The sequence below is a fragment of the Corapipo altera genome, unplaced genomic scaffold (genome assembly GCF_003945725.1).
Source record: "Corapipo altera isolate COAL_440 unplaced genomic scaffold, ASM394572v1 61411, whole genome shotgun sequence".
In the NCBI taxonomy this organism is placed as follows: Eukaryota; Metazoa; Chordata; class Aves; order Passeriformes; family Pipridae; genus Corapipo; species Corapipo altera.
In genome coordinates this window covers 15,681,551-15,700,567 of record NW_020884875.1, presented here as the reverse complement: position 1 = coordinate 15,700,567, position 19,017 = coordinate 15,681,551, and the positions used below count along the sequence as shown (strand labels likewise).

At 36.9% G+C, this 19,017-nt stretch overlaps 1 protein-coding gene across 8 annotated transcripts in view; it reads right to left on the bottom strand.

Annotated features, from left to right (window-relative positions):
* Nucleotides 1-217: 217 nt before the first annotated feature.
* The window catches only part of JAK2 (Janus kinase 2), an 84,471-nt gene continuing 65,671 nt past the window's right edge, over nucleotides 218-19,017 (bottom strand). For all 8 annotated transcript variants that reach the window (XM_027634645.1, XM_027634643.1, XM_027634641.1 and 5 more), the window contains 9 exons: nucleotides 17,609-17,760; nucleotides 16,439-16,589; nucleotides 16,018-16,154; nucleotides 14,623-14,812; nucleotides 13,607-13,731; nucleotides 10,541-10,713; nucleotides 9,178-9,295; nucleotides 5,623-5,736; nucleotides 218-3,416 (listed from right to left, as the gene is read on the bottom strand). In XM_027634645.1, coding sequence (XP_027490446.1) covers nucleotides 3,309-3,416; nucleotides 5,623-5,736; nucleotides 9,178-9,295; nucleotides 10,541-10,713; nucleotides 13,607-13,731; nucleotides 14,623-14,812; nucleotides 16,018-16,154; nucleotides 16,439-16,589; nucleotides 17,609-17,760 — 1,268 coding nt within the window. In that variant the 3' untranslated portion in view covers nucleotides 218-3,308. The remainder of the gene's footprint in view (nucleotides 3,417-5,622; nucleotides 5,737-9,177; nucleotides 9,296-10,540; nucleotides 10,714-13,606; nucleotides 13,732-14,622; nucleotides 14,813-16,017; nucleotides 16,155-16,438; nucleotides 16,590-17,608; nucleotides 17,761-19,017) is intronic.

Below are 19,017 nucleotides of genomic sequence, written 5' to 3'. Positions count from 1 at the left end.
CAACGAGGGTTTTCTGAAAATTCATTCCTCCTCTGGCTTACTACATGACTGTTGCAAGTTTGTGGAATATCGTGTGGAATATATTTTTAAAACAATTTTGAAACTTAACGTCTTTATACTGATAGACAACAAACCGATATTATACTACACAATACTTGATTGCAGAGATTCTATAAGATATATTGTGCACTTATAAAAAATTCTTTCACCTCAAATGTAAGTGCAAAGCAATAGTTAATATTTTAATTTTACATTGTAGGAGCAGTCATGTATACATAAACCAGCACTTTTTCTACAAATACAAACAACCAAACCAAACAAAAACCAAAACAACAACAACAATAAACCCAAAGCCCATCCATTTGCATTTTGGGTAGCGTAATGATTACACTGAAGTATGACAAATGCAATGCCAACTGAATAAAGTTTCTAAAACAAAGAACTTAGGCTGTTAATACAAAGGCTATATAAAAATATGACATTAACAATGCTACTGTAGATCTGAGAGCTTTCAAAATACACTTTTTTTTGTGGTTTTGTTTTGTTTTTTAAAAAGTTACACCATTGGCAGTAGCAAACTCAGCAAAATCACTGCATTTACATCCTCAACAGCTTTTTGAGAAAACCTTTGGGTCTGCTCTGGGATCTCAATATCAACACTGCAGATGACCATACATCCCCCTAGGGTCCTAAGCGCTACTTGGTCCTATTCACCCAGCTAAGAACACTCATACACTCACCACAAATGATCAAGCCCTCTGCACAGGCCTCTGGTTGTTACAAAAGACTATATGTTCCTGACCAACAGCACAAAATTATACTGCAGTGTAAAGATATGGCTTTCTCTAAAAATGATATAGTATCAAAGTAAAAAAAAAATAAAATTCCACAAGACACTTTAAAATTATTGTGGTGTTCAACACTACATTTATGCAATCAAATAGACTATGTAATCAGTCATACTGTAGTAGAACAAGAAAAAGACCTTTTATTCACTTGAAAAAATAGCAGACTGGAAGATTTCTTCATTGCATTACACAAACTTCCCTGAGATTTTTACATAAATTAGGCTTAGTCTACTACATATTGGAAACCAGTTAGCTACTGAGTGTCATACACTGCAAATTTTACATATTTCCTGCATATGTCATCCAGCTAAAATGCTGTTTCAATGCTTTAAAGCTTTATCTCCTTTTGTTACAAAAAACATGAACACACAACTGAGACTACAAATGCAAAGACACTTTTTACACAAAATTTCAAATCTTCAAAGCAATGTAGAGAAATTGAGAAAACACATTAAGTTGAACAAAGTACTTCAAAGTTCTTCGCAGCTTAAAAACTGACTGAAATTAGTTTGAAAAATCATTTGTGCAAGTGCTTGGTGGCAAGAAAACCAACAGAAATACTTTTAAATGCAATGGGCAGAAAGAGGGCTGATGCTGTTCTCCCTATTTAGCACTCTCCCAAATCTTCGTTCACGAAGCCTAGCCATGAATGAATGAAATGAACTCTCTCGTACTATAAATTGTAATTTTGTAGGAGTGATTGTGGGAGAGAAACATCATAGTGGTACAAAACACTGCTATACTGGCACTATGTGACACTAAATAAGGATTATTTAAAAAATTTTTTAAAAGTTGAGGTTCTTAAACTTTCGATAAGATGGATGTAGTTAAGCACAAATCTTAAGGACACCCCACAGTCAAAATAACTCCTCTGTTTAACTGATTCACTGCCACAAATTTTAAAAATGAACACTTGACTTTAAATACAAAGCTGGATGTCAGGTCAGTTTGCCAAGTTGTATATCCCCTTAACTGAACTTCTCTCAGCAGAAGTCCAAGAAGAACAAGGTTTGTACTTTGCAAACAATAATGCTTAAGTAAAAACAAACAAACATGATTATTTGAACTAAAAATACACAAACCCTGCAATTTTACTGCTTTGAGATATGAGATTATCCCCAAGTTTCATGCCTGAAGGCAAAACCGAAGCGCTGTCTTGTCCATAAATTTTTGTTAGACTTATTCCAAAATCTGAATTATATAGAATTCAGGTACCTCTGATCTCCTTCCAGTTCTCAGTAACTGGAATCATGTCCTTGCCCTCTGCTGATTGTGAAGCAATTGCACTTGTAATTCCTCCTTCCCAACAGTCTCATGTTGGGTATTACCACAGAAAGAAACAGGAGGTAACTTGGGCCACTTCATGACAAAAGAGGCTTGACGTGGTTGTGACTGGCCGTATCAGATACTGGGCCATAAGTATTCTTTTTCTGTAGTGGAAGGAAGGTATAAGGTGATCATCTTAACAGCAAAGTAAGGAATTGTGAAATGGAGGGCATTTTCTACATTTCTAATCCTACTTTAAAAGTTCCCAGTTTGTAGATACAACTATGACTGCATGAAAATTACAAAGATGGAAAGAATAAAAGAGCAGCATTTAAAAGCAGTACGTTTAGCTTTTTCTTATTCAAACTGAATATACTGCCTTGTATAAAATGGCTTCACTTCTACATGTTATCACTGTATCTTCAATTCTATAAAGAGAACCTAATACTTACTCAAAAAAGGAAAAGATCAGTAAGAAAAAAATTTTCTTTTTCATTTTTAAATTAAAATTTTCATGTAGATGAGTACATTTTTTGGCTCTCCAAAGTATGAACAATTTGCTCCCTTTCTCTCAAAATACTTACAGTATATCACACAGCTTCACACCTCTTTGGATATACTGCTGGTTGATAACTGATTCAGACAGGCACATTAGAAGTTCCTGCACTACATAACCACTTCTATTTTGTTATACAGAGAAGCCATTTCTGCATCAACAATGAAAATATCATTAAACTGTATTAACAAACAAAAGTCCTTGTGCAACACACAAAACAGGATGCCAAGTCACTATATACTCAGTGTGGAAGGATTTCTAGAAGTCTTTTCTCCGCATCTCCATTTCAACAAGAACATACACTGTCTTTTCATCTCTAAATCTCACTGCATTATAAGTCACCTCTTTTTTGCATTGCCAAGTAAGGCAAATAATGGTGGTGTTGAATGACCATATATTTTATTTAGAAAAATAATTTCTCTTCCTGTTGAGAATTTCAGCATGTTCTCACAGTAAGAAGTATATCCTGATAAAAAAACCCAGAAGGATTCCTCAGCATGCAGATTGAGATAGGATATTTGCCACACAGATTTTACTTCCAGCAAGGATAAGATGCGCACATATGTCAATTATACACAGCAGACCAGGTACATTTTGTTCTGCATTCCAACACATCCTCTGAAGGAGGGGCAGTAGTCTCATCCACCCATGTTTTCCCTTATATGATCCACTCGCTGAGCAAGATCCCTAAAGGTGGGGCGCTGGGCAACATTATTGTTCCAGCATTCTTTCATGATAGCATAAATCTGCAGAAGAAACAAAGAAAATTGGTATTAGGTAAACACATAGTGGATATAGTTAATATGGTCCATAGAAGTGGTCCAAAGAATATTCACCTTAACTCCATGCTTCCAAGCAACAGCTGAAAAAGAGTGCCTAAACTCCTGCTGTACGAATCAGTTTATCTGCTTGATCTCAGTGACAGCAAGAAGTGAGGATAAGTGGCTCTGGAAAAGCCCTTTTATAAAAGATTTTTTTTAAGTTAGTAAAACTCAGCTAGTTTTTGAAACTTTTATGAGACTTATGTTATTTTGCTACATTTTTATCTTCTTGCCCGCTCTTATTTTTTAAAAGCTGAGAAGTGTTTAACATGACAAATACAAGTCTGACCAGAAATCGGATTTACAAAGGTAGTAATTCTAAATAAGCTTCCCTGCAAAGTTAACATATACTTCTCTACATTTGTACATTAAATTCCTAATTATCCTTCATACATAATCAGAAATAAGCCAAAAAAGTTACTGTGCAAACTGAGCCCACTTCTAGTAGAAGTCGATTGAAATCATTTTTGGAAGATATTTCCACTACAATAATTATTTGGCAAGTTTCCTCTTTGCTCAAACACATACCTGATACCTGCTCTCAAACAACTTGTCAAGCTCTTCACCTGTACTCTTCTCATTAATTCAATCTAGATCGTTATTACCAATTTCTCATACTTTCAGCAATTTTTCACACATTACTTAAGAACAATCTGTACAACCACCACGAAAGAAGGCAGAAACTGTTCCTTATTTTTCAGCAAATTTGAAACACCTGCACTGACCAAGCTGCTTCAGCATCAAGTCTCTGCAGTTTGTGAACTACAAGATAAGCTGCTGTAAACTATAGATATCTGGAAGATTTATTATCTGTGATTGTTGGCCTTTCAGAATCAAAATGGGACAAGCATAGTTTCTGACAGAGAAACATTTCCACCTTTCTTTGATATCTGGAGAAACGTCAGACATTGAAACCTCTGTGTCAGTCACTTCCAGTGAAACAGATAATGATTATCTTACACATATGACATTCAGATTATCTACAAAAAGCCAAACCTTTGCAATTCAACAGTTGCTGTACTCATACATAAAATGCAAGAAAGGTTACTTCAGAGACTTCTCATTCTCTGTATAGACTTTTTCTACCCATGTGGCTTCCCTGCCCCACTTGCACCCCACTCTGTTAGACCACTTGAGCCTGACGTCTCCTCTGTTGCCAATTCTGAATGAATTATTTCTCGATTTATTGTCAAATGCTTGATTTTAAAGGGATGCAGCAATCAATCTCAGCTAGAAGCTACACATTAAAAAACATAGCTATTTTAATTCCTTTTTTTCACTACTGATTCACCTACACAGCCCTACCAGTTTGACTGAAGCTGACTTTGTGCACCATGCACTGAAGAATAGAGAACTACAAGGCTTAGAAGTAGTATGAAAGTATTTTTTTAGAACATTTGGAGTATTAGCAAAACCAAAAGAACACTGAATTAATTTGTGTGCTCTGAGGACAGCTTTACACATACACTTCAGTATCTGCAAAGAACACGAATACCAATCTGAGGACCCTGACCATACAAAATCTGTTTCACATATTTAACTGTGTCTACTGTCTGCAGGCAACTCTTGGTTGAAAATACTTACCAGTGAATAATATACATGATAAACATGGCTATTCCTATGTTTGAGGAGGAAAGAGCAAGAGAATGGAAATAATCAGGATAAGAGCTCTCTAAATTTTGGAATTAAATGTGGAAAACCTTAGGAAGTTAAGATACTACTCCTAAATGTTACAGACTTCAAAAGAATCCATAATTCACAGCTTTGAATGAGAATATTTAAAAGGGTCTTACATGGAACAAGTTCTATACACTAATCTGGTTGCCTTAATAAATTTATCTTTTTAAAATAGAAGCCTGAGTGCCCAAGTACAGCAGTCACTCATAATAGCCCCACTTCATGTATTTAGCAAGACTACATTCTAGGCTCCTGACAGAGTGCAAGCTAAAGAATCAGAAAATAAATATGGTTGTACTCATCATGCAACAGATAAAACAACAGCACAGCCATTCTGCTTGAATAAATACTTTAGTAGTCCCAGCAGAATGAAAAACAAGTCTTGTATTTACCAGGCACTCAACCTAATTGAGCACCTTTCAGTCTATAGTAACATATTAACACAATACTTCACCTCATCAGGACATCCATCTGGTCTTGGTAGTCGTCCATTATTCTTCAAAAGCTCTATCAAATGAAATACAATCATCTGCCCTTGTTTATCATTGCCAATCATGCGCATGAATTCCTGAAACAAAAGGTTAACTGTCATATATAATCTTTAAAGGAAAAAAGATGCTGCAATATTCTTATCAAGGGAAACTTCTTTTTAAGAATAGTAAAAATAACTAGAATAGTATACAACAATGATAAAATTATAAATTACAAGTCTAGAGAACATATCAATAACTACCGATTTTAATTTTTTTAATGTAGAATAATAATATAGAATAGAAAAAAATAGCATGATACACACACAATTTAAAGGAAAAAAGTGAAAAATCTTTAAAAATGTTGATGATCATCTGATGATCTGGCTACCCCAGACAAAGAGAAGGCTGAGGTTCTCAATGACTTCTGTGCCTCAGTCCTCACAGGCAAGTGCTCCAGCCACACCACCCCAAGTTGAAAAAGGCAAATGCAGAGACTGGGAAAATGAAGACCCTATGCCCACCAAGGAGATGATCAGGTTCAAGACCATCTAAGACCTGAATGTGTGCAAGTTTGTGGGACCTGGGAGACAACATTGCTAAGGTGAAGATTCCAATGACTGGAAAAAGGGAAATATAACCCCAATTTTTAAAAATGGGAAAGTGGAAGACCCAGCAAACTACAGACCAGTCAGTCTCACGTATGTGCCAGGCAAGGTCTTGGAGCAGATTCTCCTGGAAACTGTGCTAAGGCACAAGGAAAACAAGGAAGTGATTGGTAACAGCCAACACGGCTTTACCAAGGGCAACAAATTTTCGCCTGACAAATTTGATGACCTTCTGTGACAGGCCTACAGCATTGGTGAAGAGCGGCATAGCAACTGACATCGTCTACCTGGATATGCAAAGTGTTTGACACTGTCCCACATGACACTCTTGTCTCTACATTGGAGAGACACGGATTTGATGGCTGGACCACTTGGTGGGTAAAGAACTGGCTGGATGACTGCACGCAAAGAGTTGTGGCCAATGGCTCACTGTCCATATGGAGACTGGTGAGGAGTGCTGTCCCTCAGGGGTCAGTACTGGGCCAATACTGTTCAACATCTTTGTTGGTGACATGAACAGCAGGATTGAGTCCACTCTCAGCAAGCTAGTGACGATACCAAGCTGTGTGGTTCAGTCAACACACTGGAGGGCAGGGATGCCATCCAGAGGGACCTTGACAGGTTTGAGAGGTGGGCCTGTGTGAACCTCGTGAAGTTCAACAAAGCAAAGTGCAAGGTCCTACACTTGGGTCATGGCAATCCCAGGCAACACCTACAGGTTGAGTAGAGAAGTGATTGAGAGCAGCCCTGCAGAGAAGGATGTGGGGGTGATGATTGATGAAAATCTCAACATGAGTTGGCAGTGTGCGGTCACAGCCCAGAAAGCCAACGAAATCCTGGGCTGCATCAAAAGGAGGTTGAAGGAGGTGATTCTGACCCTCTACTCTGCACTTGTGAGTAAAGTGCACCTACTCTGAAAGTTCGGGTTTCCTCAACATAGGAAGGAAAGGGAACTGTTGAAGCAAGTCCAGAGGAGGGCCATGAAGTTAATAAGAGGACCGGAGTACCTCCCCTATGAAGACAGGCTGAGAAAGTTGGGGCTGTTCAGCCTGGAGAAGAGAAGGTTGTATGGAGACCTCATAGCAACCTTCCAGTGTCTGAAAGGGGTCTACAGGGAAGCTGGAGAGGGACTGCTCATCAGGAACTGCCATGACAGGACAAGGAATAATGGGTACAATTGAAAGAGGGTAGGTTTAGGTTAGCTATTAGGAAGAAATTCTTTACTGTGAGGGTGTTAAGATTCTGGAACAGGTTGCCCAGGGAAGCTGTGGATGCCCCAACCCTGGAAGTGTTCAAGGCCAGGTTGGATAAGGCCTTGATCAACCTGGTCTAGTGGGAGGTGTTCCTGCACACAGCAGGGTGGATTTGGACTAGATGATCTTTAAGGTCCCTTCCATTCCTTAACATTCTATGATTCTATGATTAACTAGTTTTAAAAGAATAAGACTCATAGCTGATTATAATGAGTTCCCTGAAACATTTAAACAAGATCTTGATGCTTTGAAAAATGCCAAACAGAAAACAGATATTATCATACCGATGTATAAAAAAGGGTTAGCAGGACTAATCAGTAACTGCTGGGCAGAAAAATTACTATAATTAAAGCCTGCAAAAATGGCTTAGATAAATCTTGCTATTCAAAAAATCAACATAACCCCAAAAGAAGATTAAAACCTCACTGAGATTGCCAGAGATCTAGTTAAGGAGGACGTACTAGTAACTGAAAATAATTGATAAGAACAACATAAAGGAATTATTTTTCCTCCAATACTACCTAAATTTCCTTAATGACCCTTGACATGAAAGTGTGAAACAATGGTTGTTTGAATGTGCAAATGGCCAAGTTGGGAAAACAATGTATTACTATAAAGACTCCAAGAGTTAAATAGATCACTTTAGTTAATTTTAACAAATTACCTTTTCTTGATACATACCCATAGGATAACCAACCTGGTGAAGTGGTGAATGCGCATGTAGAAATGATTCATTCCAAGCATAGTCCACCTGAACCCATAACTTACTCTACCACTTTTCCTTTCATAATCCTTCTGAAGAAGGACTCTCGGTGTCTGCAACGTTTATGTTATTACACTAGAAGAGCTGCCCCTGTTTTGAGAGCTTTTCCGTGATACCTTTGATAGCTCATTGCATCAGATTACTAAGAGGTTCACTGAGCCAGTGCAGAGATAGCCAGTGCCAGTGCCTATCATCACTATTCAGCTCTCAAAACCACTTTTGCTAAGATGGACTGAGATTCTGGCCAAGGGTGAGGTCAGCTTCAGTAAACATAAAAGGCTCTACTCTCCTTTGTTATGCCTGCAGAAGGTGCATGTTACATCATTAATCTTGCTTCCAGTTGGAGAACTGTTAGTAGTATTTTTCTCCACTCACTGCAAGTTTGTCTTTAAAATGCCTGTCAACACTCTGCAAAAAGCCACTCCCCTTCCTTCATGAACTTCACTAACTTACTAATTTGGGTTCTGGTAACATAACAAGATACCTTTAAGTTATCTTATTTAAATTAATTTAATGTATATGGATTTGTTTAGCTCAGCCTTAAATTTGGAATAGCATTAAAAATACATGTCATCTTTCAATGAAATGATTGCATCTGGGATAACCCTCCATGAAGGATCGGAAAGAACGATCCATAATAAGAGATTTAAAATCTTTATCAAAGACTTAGAAGTTACAGGATGGATAAGATCTGCAGACTGTCAAGTAATTTTCAGATCTCCTTTCCTACTTATGGCTTGATACTAACATCTGTCAGCATGTTATTGCTTCTCATTGGATACTTCATAAACACCAAAGTATCTCCAGAAAAGGATCAGTAAATATTAACCTATTTAGGTATAGGAACAATCCATATATTCTAGAAAACTTAAATAAACAAAGAAAAATCTCTGAGAACTATTACTATATACTTACAGCTGGTGGGCTTTTGCTTTTGTCAATATAAGTGAAGAGTTCATACAAGACAACACCAAAACTCCACACATCTGAGGCAACAGAAAATTTGCTTTCTGTCAGAGATTCTGGAGCATACCTGCAACACATGGCAAAAGGAAAATTCCTCTGTGTAATATATGTCTTCTTGGTTTTGAAAACATTTGTCTTAACAAGACTGATTTTTTTTCATTAATAAATGTTCTTTATGCATAGATATTAGCATGTTCTCATTTCCTTCCAGTACCTTCATATAGTAACTATTCCTTTAATAATAGTGAATTGGTATTGAAAACCAAATCCACCTTAAACACAGTTAGTGATAACTATAACCAAGTTTGACATTTTTTCCAACAAAGTTGTAAATATTTTTCTTATCTATAGTACAGGTAAACAAGATTTTGATGTGATAAGACCTGGAAAAAAAGACAGTTATAGCCTTTTATCACTTTTAGTGAGCCTTGAACTGTGTCCCAGGTAATTTTGGAATTACACTGTACATCTCTAATAACATCTACTAAGATGCCATTTTGAATCATTTATCCTTTAGATAAAGAGTGCCTATGGTAGAAACAAAATATAGACTAAAAACACATTTACAGAATGGCATTTTCTTTTGTTATCAAGACATAAAATGTTTTTTATCACAGCTATCTGCCAGTGTATTTTCTAAGGTATTTCTATGTCTTCATAGAACAGAGATAAGCATATTTCTGGCATTCTGAATACAGTCTACCAACTTGCGTTTCATAATCATTCAGTCTCCCACAGGCTACACTAAGTGTTCTTTTCCTGTTCAGCCAAGTGCAGTTTGTTGGGGCATTGCTGTAATTTGGGGTAACTTCAACCTTCTCTGGAAGCTCAGTGCCAAAATACAGTCATCCACCTGAATACTAAATCTCAGCACTTTATTCTTGCTAATTACAAGTGGGGACTTGACCCCACTTGGTCACCAGACGGTTTATCCAACAGGTCTGTTAGAAGACACGAATGACCAGTGTTTAGGGAACTGAAAGGTCCAAAAATTTGAAAGCAGCCAGGGGAATAGACCCTTTTAGATTTCCCTTATCTCTTTCCCATTGGATATTATTTCTTTTAAATATGTTCGTATTTTTTAGGAGTTTGTTTGGGATGGGGTTTTTTTTGGGTTTTTTTGGGTTTTTTTTAAGTATGTTGAAAATTCCCAGATGTTGTTCTATGAAGTCAAACATCATGCATGTGACTTTCACAATGCTGGGAAACTGATGTGGAGTTTGCACTTAAAAATTCCATAATATGGAAAACAATTGGCTGAAATGGCAAAAACTGAAAATGCCATAATTTCACATACCAAAAGAAGACTTACCAAAATATAGGACTTTCACCAGGTTCTTTCACTTTGTAGTATTCTTTGTCTTGTGGCAAGACTTTTGTCAATCCAAAATCTCCAATTTTAACTCTGTTCTCATTCTCCACCAAGATATTTCTCGTTGCTAAATCCCGGTGAACGTACCTTTTTGTACCCAGATACTCCATGCCCTAGGTGTAGAGGTCACAAACATAACAGAAAAAGAGTTACTTTTAACCATTACGTAGCTGCACTTTCCCTAAGAGGATAAATTAACCTCAAAGTTAAAACCAAAACCTAATCATTATTAAAGTCTGCGTGGTTGAACATTTGTCTTCCCTGACGAGTTACTTTTTTCAAGCTCAGGGACTCCCTTAACTGGAGGGACGTAAACTGAGCACCTGTCAGAACCAAGTATTTTTTACTGTAGATGGATAGCTGTTACAGCTCCTTTCTGTGGCCAAATGCAGTTTTCTGGTGATATACAGAAGGAAAACAAAACTTGGGCTAAACTACACAATTCAGAGCACATGAGAAGACTGTCCTACCTACCCATTTCATTTACTCTTTTTTTTCACTTTGTACGTCTACTTTTCTGATTGTTTCCATGAAACTTTATGATTTCTTGAATTTGACAATGATTCTCTGATTGTATTTTCACCCATGTGTCTTGTTTCTCTGTTGTATGGATAATTATCCACCAACAGAGTTCTGCTTATTGTTATATTTCCATGGATTGCTGTAATAAAACACTGGTCCACAGCCATATTTTTTGTTGCTGATGATCCCTTCTTACCAATGCACCTAATTATTTTCGCTAACAACAAAATATGGAAGGAGCCAGTGTGGCATTACTACAAGAAGGTCTTGCTTAGACAGCAATGATAGGCAGAAATTGATTCCACACAACAACCCAAGATACCCAACTCCTATGTGAAAGGAATCACAAAGCAAGCTGTCAGTTTCAGAGTTTCTAAAGAAACCACATCACTCCTTCAACACAATTGAAAAGTAATAAATCATGCTAATAGGGTTGGTGGACTCAAAACCCTTTCTCTCAGACTCCATAACCCCTCAGCACCGCTGGGTGGCATTACTGTTCTCTCACAGCCCATTCCAAGAACAAAACCATTCAAAAATGTCCCATTCTTCACTGTCCACTTACTTACTGCCATCTGGAAAAATACCAAACCTAGCTTCTTCAAAATGAGACTCTCATGTTCCTGGTACAACTAGTCTATGCAAATGCTACAGCTTTTTCTTATTAATATGTACTGTGGAAAACAGCCCTGATAGTAACTTATCTGTTTTTGATGATACTAACTTATCTGTTAACCTGGAAAACACCTAATCTAAGACAGATGTTTAATTGAAGTCATGCAAATTCTAAGTGGAAATCATAATCCTGTGGAACTACTCTCACAATGGAGTTTAATTATGTGTTTTCAAATGTTTCTATCCTTAAAGTTGTGCTCTTCAGCAAGGACACCTGAAGTGTTTTAAGCATTAAGAGATGGGAAAATCCTTTCCCAGTACTGTAGCAAGGAACCAAAACACAGCAAGCAGCCAAACACATTCATCTCAACCGTCAGATATGGGCATGCCTTCATTTCTCTAATACACTTGAGAGGAGAGCAGCAAGGCAGAGGGAGAAAGGTTTTTGATTAAAAAAACCCCAAGAATTACAGTGACAGAAATGCACAGCAGAAAAAAAGAGATGCAAGATGCTGAAAGAGCAAACATTGTAAGAGAAGGAAAAACAGCTAAAGAGCTGAAAATAGAAGAAAAAGCATTCAGATTCCATTTTCACAGTGTCAGGTACTTACTATGTTTATAATTAAGCTGCTTTGGAGTAACAGAATGCTGCAGATTAGAGTGAAATCTTAAAGCAATCGATATAACCTCTACTTTGCAGGTCATACAGTGCAAAGCAAGGCATGTTCACTGTAACTCTTAGACTTTGCTTCCCCTAGAAGTGAAAACGTATTTCTTTAAGAGCAAGTTCTATGCGGATTTCCCACATTTTCATACTGTTTGTACCCGTGATTTGTCACATGAAAGCAGGATGTTTTTCCCCCTTAAGTATGAGACAGGAGGCATATTTTAGCTCCCTTTGTCTCAGTTGGTGCTTAGTACTTAGGAAGCAGTCATTTCATCTGCTATTTTGATTTCTCACCATCCTGAAGACCTGTAATATTTTGAAGATTCTTTTATGTACGTATACGTACACACACATCAAGACCCTTTTCCTTTGTACTTTCTGAATTCAACTCCTTTCCCAAAGATTCCTGCCATACTGGCACAGCCTGCAAAGGCCAAAATCCACCTTCCAGTCTTCCCATCAGATACCTCTGTGTCAGAGACCAGGGTCCTGACTTATGTTGCCACTATTGTTCCTCCAGGCTTTGAATAAAGGCCTGAAGACTTACATAAGCTCCACATCTTCTTATGAGAGTACACATGGCAGGCACCTTCAGGTCCCTGTTGCATCATTATTCTATGAAAGATGCAGTCACAGTCATTAGAGTTGGTGCTGAGTATTAAGATTCTTCCAGTTCTGCTTGAACAAAGATTGTTTTCAGTGACTTACCAGCCTAACAGTTATTTTGTTGCAGAAGTAATTCTAAGAGAATTTCTTAGGCCTGTTACTCCAGAATGACTTCTTGTTTTCGACACACAGATCAGATGGCTCTTCAACCCTCTGTGTAGGTGGTCACACTTTCAATTCTTCTTTCTGTGACACTTGCCACAGACTTGCTAACATTTTCTGTTTTCTCACCTAATTCCCCACGCATTGCCCATCAAGGAGCTTTTGCTGGAGACTACCGTGCTTCAGTGAAGCATGTGAATAGGTGAGAAAAGCTGTTAAATTGCATGGAACCCTCTGTGCATTCACTAGGTCCGGCAGATGAAGAGTTCATGAGTTAGGCCAGTTTCAAGCAGGGAAGTAGCTCTTTTCACCATGTGGAAGTTTGAATGTCTACAAAAGATCTCGGCTCTGGCAGAGACTCTCTCCTGATTTTTTTCTGTGGATATTGCAGACAAAACTTTGTTGAAAACCATAAATAATTTGATATTTCCTACCTTGCATATCTGAGACGCATACAGCAAAAGCTTCTTGTGGTCCAGCCTCTCCTTGTGTTTCTGAAGATAATCTCGTAAACTTCCATATGGTAAATATTCCATAATTAATCTTAGGTTCCTACGACCTTTTACAACAACAATAAAAAATGCACTTAGTTTTTCTGTAATTTTCCAATGGCAAGTTTTTAAATATAATTATTTTAGAACATCAATGAGAGTAACAGAAAATAGTCTTAATACTGAAAAATTAAATTCTGATTTGTACATCACTATGCAATTTTTCATATATTACTTAAATGCATTTGCTCAGGAAATGCCACTGATTTAAACTTAACAACAATGTGGATATGCTTGATATACTAGTATATCACTAATCGGGATCATCTCATCAATACTTTAGCTACTATTGTGAAAGAAAAGTAGAAGTGTGTGTTGTCAAGATGAGATGAAACACAATGGCAATCAACATCAACTTGTCACCAATTTTACCATCTTTAAAAACTTAGCCTGATTTTGAACTCAAGATTTTTCTTTTACAGTAAGATCCTGGGCAGAACTGACACTTTCATTCATTGGCATCACCAATTCACTCAAACAGATCTGTTTCTGAAACTTTTTCTTATACACTCTTTTACTGTACAGGTTGTACTAGAACTTGGTAATATCCACTCTGGAATATTACATTTAGTGAAAAAAACAAGAACAGTTACAAAATGGTGCATTTTCCCCACTTAAACCCTATATTCTTTTCTAGGAAGTCCTTTATGTTTTTACATAAAGCTATGTAAATAGTCAAAACAGTACTCTAAATAAATGAAATTATGCAATAAGCTGACTGAATAAAATGTCCACCTTTTACTGAGATACACAACAGACACTATTTAGTTTGTTTTGTACTCTGTAAGTCCTGGTGAAGCTAGGACAAGTCAGTGACTGTCATAAACACTTACCTCTCTGAATTTCTCGGTAGGCATACTTAGCTGTACACTTGAAAGTGTACTCAATATAGCACATACCTGCACTGTAGCATACTCCTTTGTATTTAACAATGTTATCGTGCTGCAGAGATTTAAGTATTTCAATTTCTCTTTCAAAGTCCCTAAGGTGCTCTTCTGTGCTATGTTGCAGCTTTTTCACAGCCACCACCTCTCCAGTATTATCCTGCAGTGGGTCATACCGGCACATCTCAACACTGCCAAAATTTCCCTAGATCACAAATGGAAATACTTGGGAATTAAAAACAAGTCCACATAATTCTCTCTTTCTTAGTGCTTCTTAGTGTACAGCATTTGTACTGTTTGTTCAGTGCTCACTATATTAAGCATTAAGGTGACCATGATTCATTATTTAAGTGAAATGCCACAAAACGTCCCTGAGAGAAATCAGGGTAGTAATCACAGGTATCAGTTCTAAAAGAAACATATTTTATGAAAGGAAGCAAACAGGAAAGGAATGAATGCCCAGGAAACAAGGACAAGAAGAGGGTGTGATGTCCATTCATTTTCTTCCCCTTCACAAATTTCTACTTGCACTTCCAAACTGTCAGGTGGCATACTCCTTTTCCTGCTCTTGCATAAATTCCTTCCTTTCAGTCCTTAATTCTCCTCCTTTTCTTGGTTCTACTTTCTTCTCTTTCTCTGTTTATATTGTCTTTGTCTTCTTTTATGCAGCCAACAGCTACCACTCTGTCGTTCTCCCCATGCTATGCTACCACTTACAGCCAATGATCAGCCATCTGCAAACAGAAGTAGTTCTGCTACTTTGTTTTCAGATTTGCTTCCACTAGTATTTGGAGCCAAAGGAATGTATCTTATACTAGCAAGGAACCATCCTGGAAAAATGAATGGTCTTGGTGAAGATCTGCCAACTGCAGTTGGTCATCTGTATAGGCATGCTTTCACACAGACAGACTGCAATGACTTCCAAAACTAGTAATCAAATACCGATTTCTAAAGTTCAAAAGGTTCAAGGCCTACCTATATCTTGAATACATTATTAAATTCAAAGACACCATTAAATTCAGATTTCTCAGAATATGCATGCACAAAAACTCATTCCACTAGTGCTGTGCTAGACTGCTCCAGAGTATTGTTAACTGAATACCGAGCATGTGTGTGTATGTGTATATATGTGTATATATATAAAGATTATGTCAGAGCCAGCTCTTCATTGCAGAAAAATACTCCGGCCTTTTGATGTGACTGGATCCATTGTGAAGGCCAGCTAACTTTCACAGTATCTAAGGATACTGTGAAAGTGAAAAAAGGGACTGCACGTGGTGCTTGGATATGAGTGAAATTACTAATTTCTATAAGAGAAGTTTTAATGTAAATAATGTATATGGGGTCATAAAAAGGTAATTGAAAAACACAGTTATTTCCTAGACTATTAGAGAATTTTAAACAGCCTACCTTGCCAAGTTGCTGTAAAAACTTAAGATGCCTTTCTTCAAATTGTGTTGGGTCCCGATCTTCAAAAGCACCAGAAAATCCAAGTGCTCCAATTCTCATATTTGGCAACATGTCACTTTCTGTCAATAGCTCATAATCTGAGAGACAAAAGGAAGAAAAGGAGAAAGGGAACAGAAGGCACAGAGTAATGAACAAAAAAAGGAAGAACCTTATTACAGTTAAGGCATGTTCTACCTTTCTTTGCATCCTCCAACCTCAGTAGAATATTAACAGTCACCTTAATTTCTATATAGTAATTTGCAGTCAAAGACACAGATGTATTGCAAAAAATGTATCAAGAAGGAAGACACCACATGAAAGTGAAGCAATAGGAACCAGGGTTCTTTTTGTCTAGCGTGTTCCTGCTGTATCACAGACTCACCTGGAGTGAACAAACTGTTCAAATCACGTATAATTGCCCTAAAAGAAGGCCTGAAATCTGGCTCATAATCCATACAGTTGTTTATAAGGTTTGCAAGTTCTGTCCAGTTGGGGGCAGGAAGCTGGTGTCTATCTTCATAAAACTGTAGTTTCTGGAATGAAATAGATAAGTCATTTTACATTTTACAACCATTAGGGGTTACAGGAGCCTTAACATTCTCACCAGAGCAGCCAAAAATTACAGCTCTCAACCTAGGCTTGTTATCTCACTGAATGTATATCTGACCATTTTCCATCAAAAGAAAGGCTGGCATAATTTAGAGCAATCAGTTCAGAAATTTCCAGACAGTTACTGAAGGAAGATAAGACAGAGATGAGAAAAATAGCACATTCTTTATTGGTAATTCCATAAAACCACAACGGGATGGGTCCAGCAGAGAATTCTATTCATCTGTGAAGCTGGCTGAGCTCACAGTTGTAAAGGGCTTCATGATATTATGAAAGAATGTAGACAACAGAAAAGGAGGGCAACTTCTTAAATACTTAGATGGTCTAGGTAACCCTTGGAACTTATTGTAAGAAGTGATTAAGATACTTGAGAAATCAGATCAGGCTTTGTGAGAAGGTTACAGTTCATTTATAAAAGTAATACTACAAATCTTTTTGTAGCATAGGAAAGTATTCTTTTTGCTTCCAACTACAGAAGTGAATACATATGAAATAGTATTTTTATGGAATATGTTTCTCCTCCATCCTCTGCCCCTATTTGAGATAAAATTAATATTTCTTGTTTCGCTAAAATAGAATTGTCTGCAACACACAAAGTCTTACAGTATTTAAGATGTTCAATTCCTAGAATAATGTCAATTAAAATCCATGAATATTTTTAGAAATATTTTTTGTTTAAAGTGATACATGGCTACAACAAAGCAACAGAAATATGAACAAGATAAAACGGACAATACTGTACTTTGCCCTCATTAAATCAAAACAAATAACAAAATCAAACTTCATATCATCTCTTCTGATCATTATATACCAGCAGAAATATCTTTTTCCTACAGTGGTCATGTACTACAACACTTTACATGCTGCTGTAGTTACAACAGCATATGTTTTAAATTAGAAGTGGTAAAAGAACTGTTATGACTGCAGAGCCAGTAATACTTACCCTTGAAGAATCCAGTGCACTCAGGGGTTTGTCTCCTCCACTGCAGATTTCCCACAAAGTGGTACCAAAACTCCATTTGTCTGTGGCCAGGCTTAGTTGTTTGGGATTCTCAATACATTCAGGAGGAACCCATGGTATTCTCTCAAGAAGAACTGTGCAATCACACCAAGGAAACATGTTAAGATGAATAATATAACCAGAAAACTCCATCATATCTTTGATTTGGTAAAAATCACTTTTATGTACATAGGTATTTCACTCCGTAACGTGCTTTTAATAGTTTTCCAACTTTTTGTTCCTGCCTAAAAAAGCAAGTTAGAGAATATGGACAAAAATAAGAATCAGAGTGGGGCATCATGAGTTTTATTGTAAGATAAGCCTAATGGTATTAAATTGCCTTAACACCATTTCCACATTACACTTTTTCTCTGATATGTGTATTTCCCACAATGTTACCAAGACTTAGCTACCACAAAGCAACTACATGTCAAAGAGTAAAAATTACTTTTGTAGTGATTGGCACATTATGGCACAGCAAAAGGCATCATGAAAAGGAATTTCATACTATCTGATTATTAAGCTATTGATACTGACTGTAGTAACAATTTAAAACATGGGATTGTAGAGATGTGGATCTAGAGCTCCTTAAAATGAGATTGCATAAAATTAATGTAGGCTTCAACATTAGAACAGGGAGAATTTAAATAGTTTATTGGAAAATGAAGGCACCACATTGCTTATAGGCTCTTAGATGCATTATTTCCTTAGGGATGTATAAGACTGCCAAGTATGAAGTGTTTTAATTTTTCCAAAATTATTAGAAAGACCACAAAAAGAATAGTAAGGTTACTTCAGTTCCATTAGGGTAACAATCTTGTACACTCTTTGGTTTTAATTAATTATGCTGTTTATAAATCATTGAAACAATCTCAATGGTGGATGATAACCCATTATTTTTAAAGTCATCAACTGGCTCCAGGTATTCACCAAGACATGCACTGAAGATGATTTTTAATTGCCAGTCAGCATTTTAAAAGTGTGTTTTCTTTCAGTTCTGAAAGTTTCACCATGCTCTAAAATGCTCAGTCAATTACAGGACACTAAATTTAGCAGCTATGTGCAAATGCAATGGACTATATGATACATTTACATTGTAGCATACCAATAGTAATACCAGTAAAAAGAAGTTGAAAATGAGAATAAGCAGGAAAAAAAAAAATCTCACACAATGGAGAATGGTGCCTTTGTTTTCTGTAGTTTATTTCTGATAAAGAAGATATACTCCAAACTGCCTGGCTAGGACTGCAGAGATTATTATAAAATGACAGATCGATAAAGAAACTTAATATAAGAGAAGTACCTTAGATGCTGGTCAGAAAACAAAACCCAACCCCAAACTTATTTTTCAA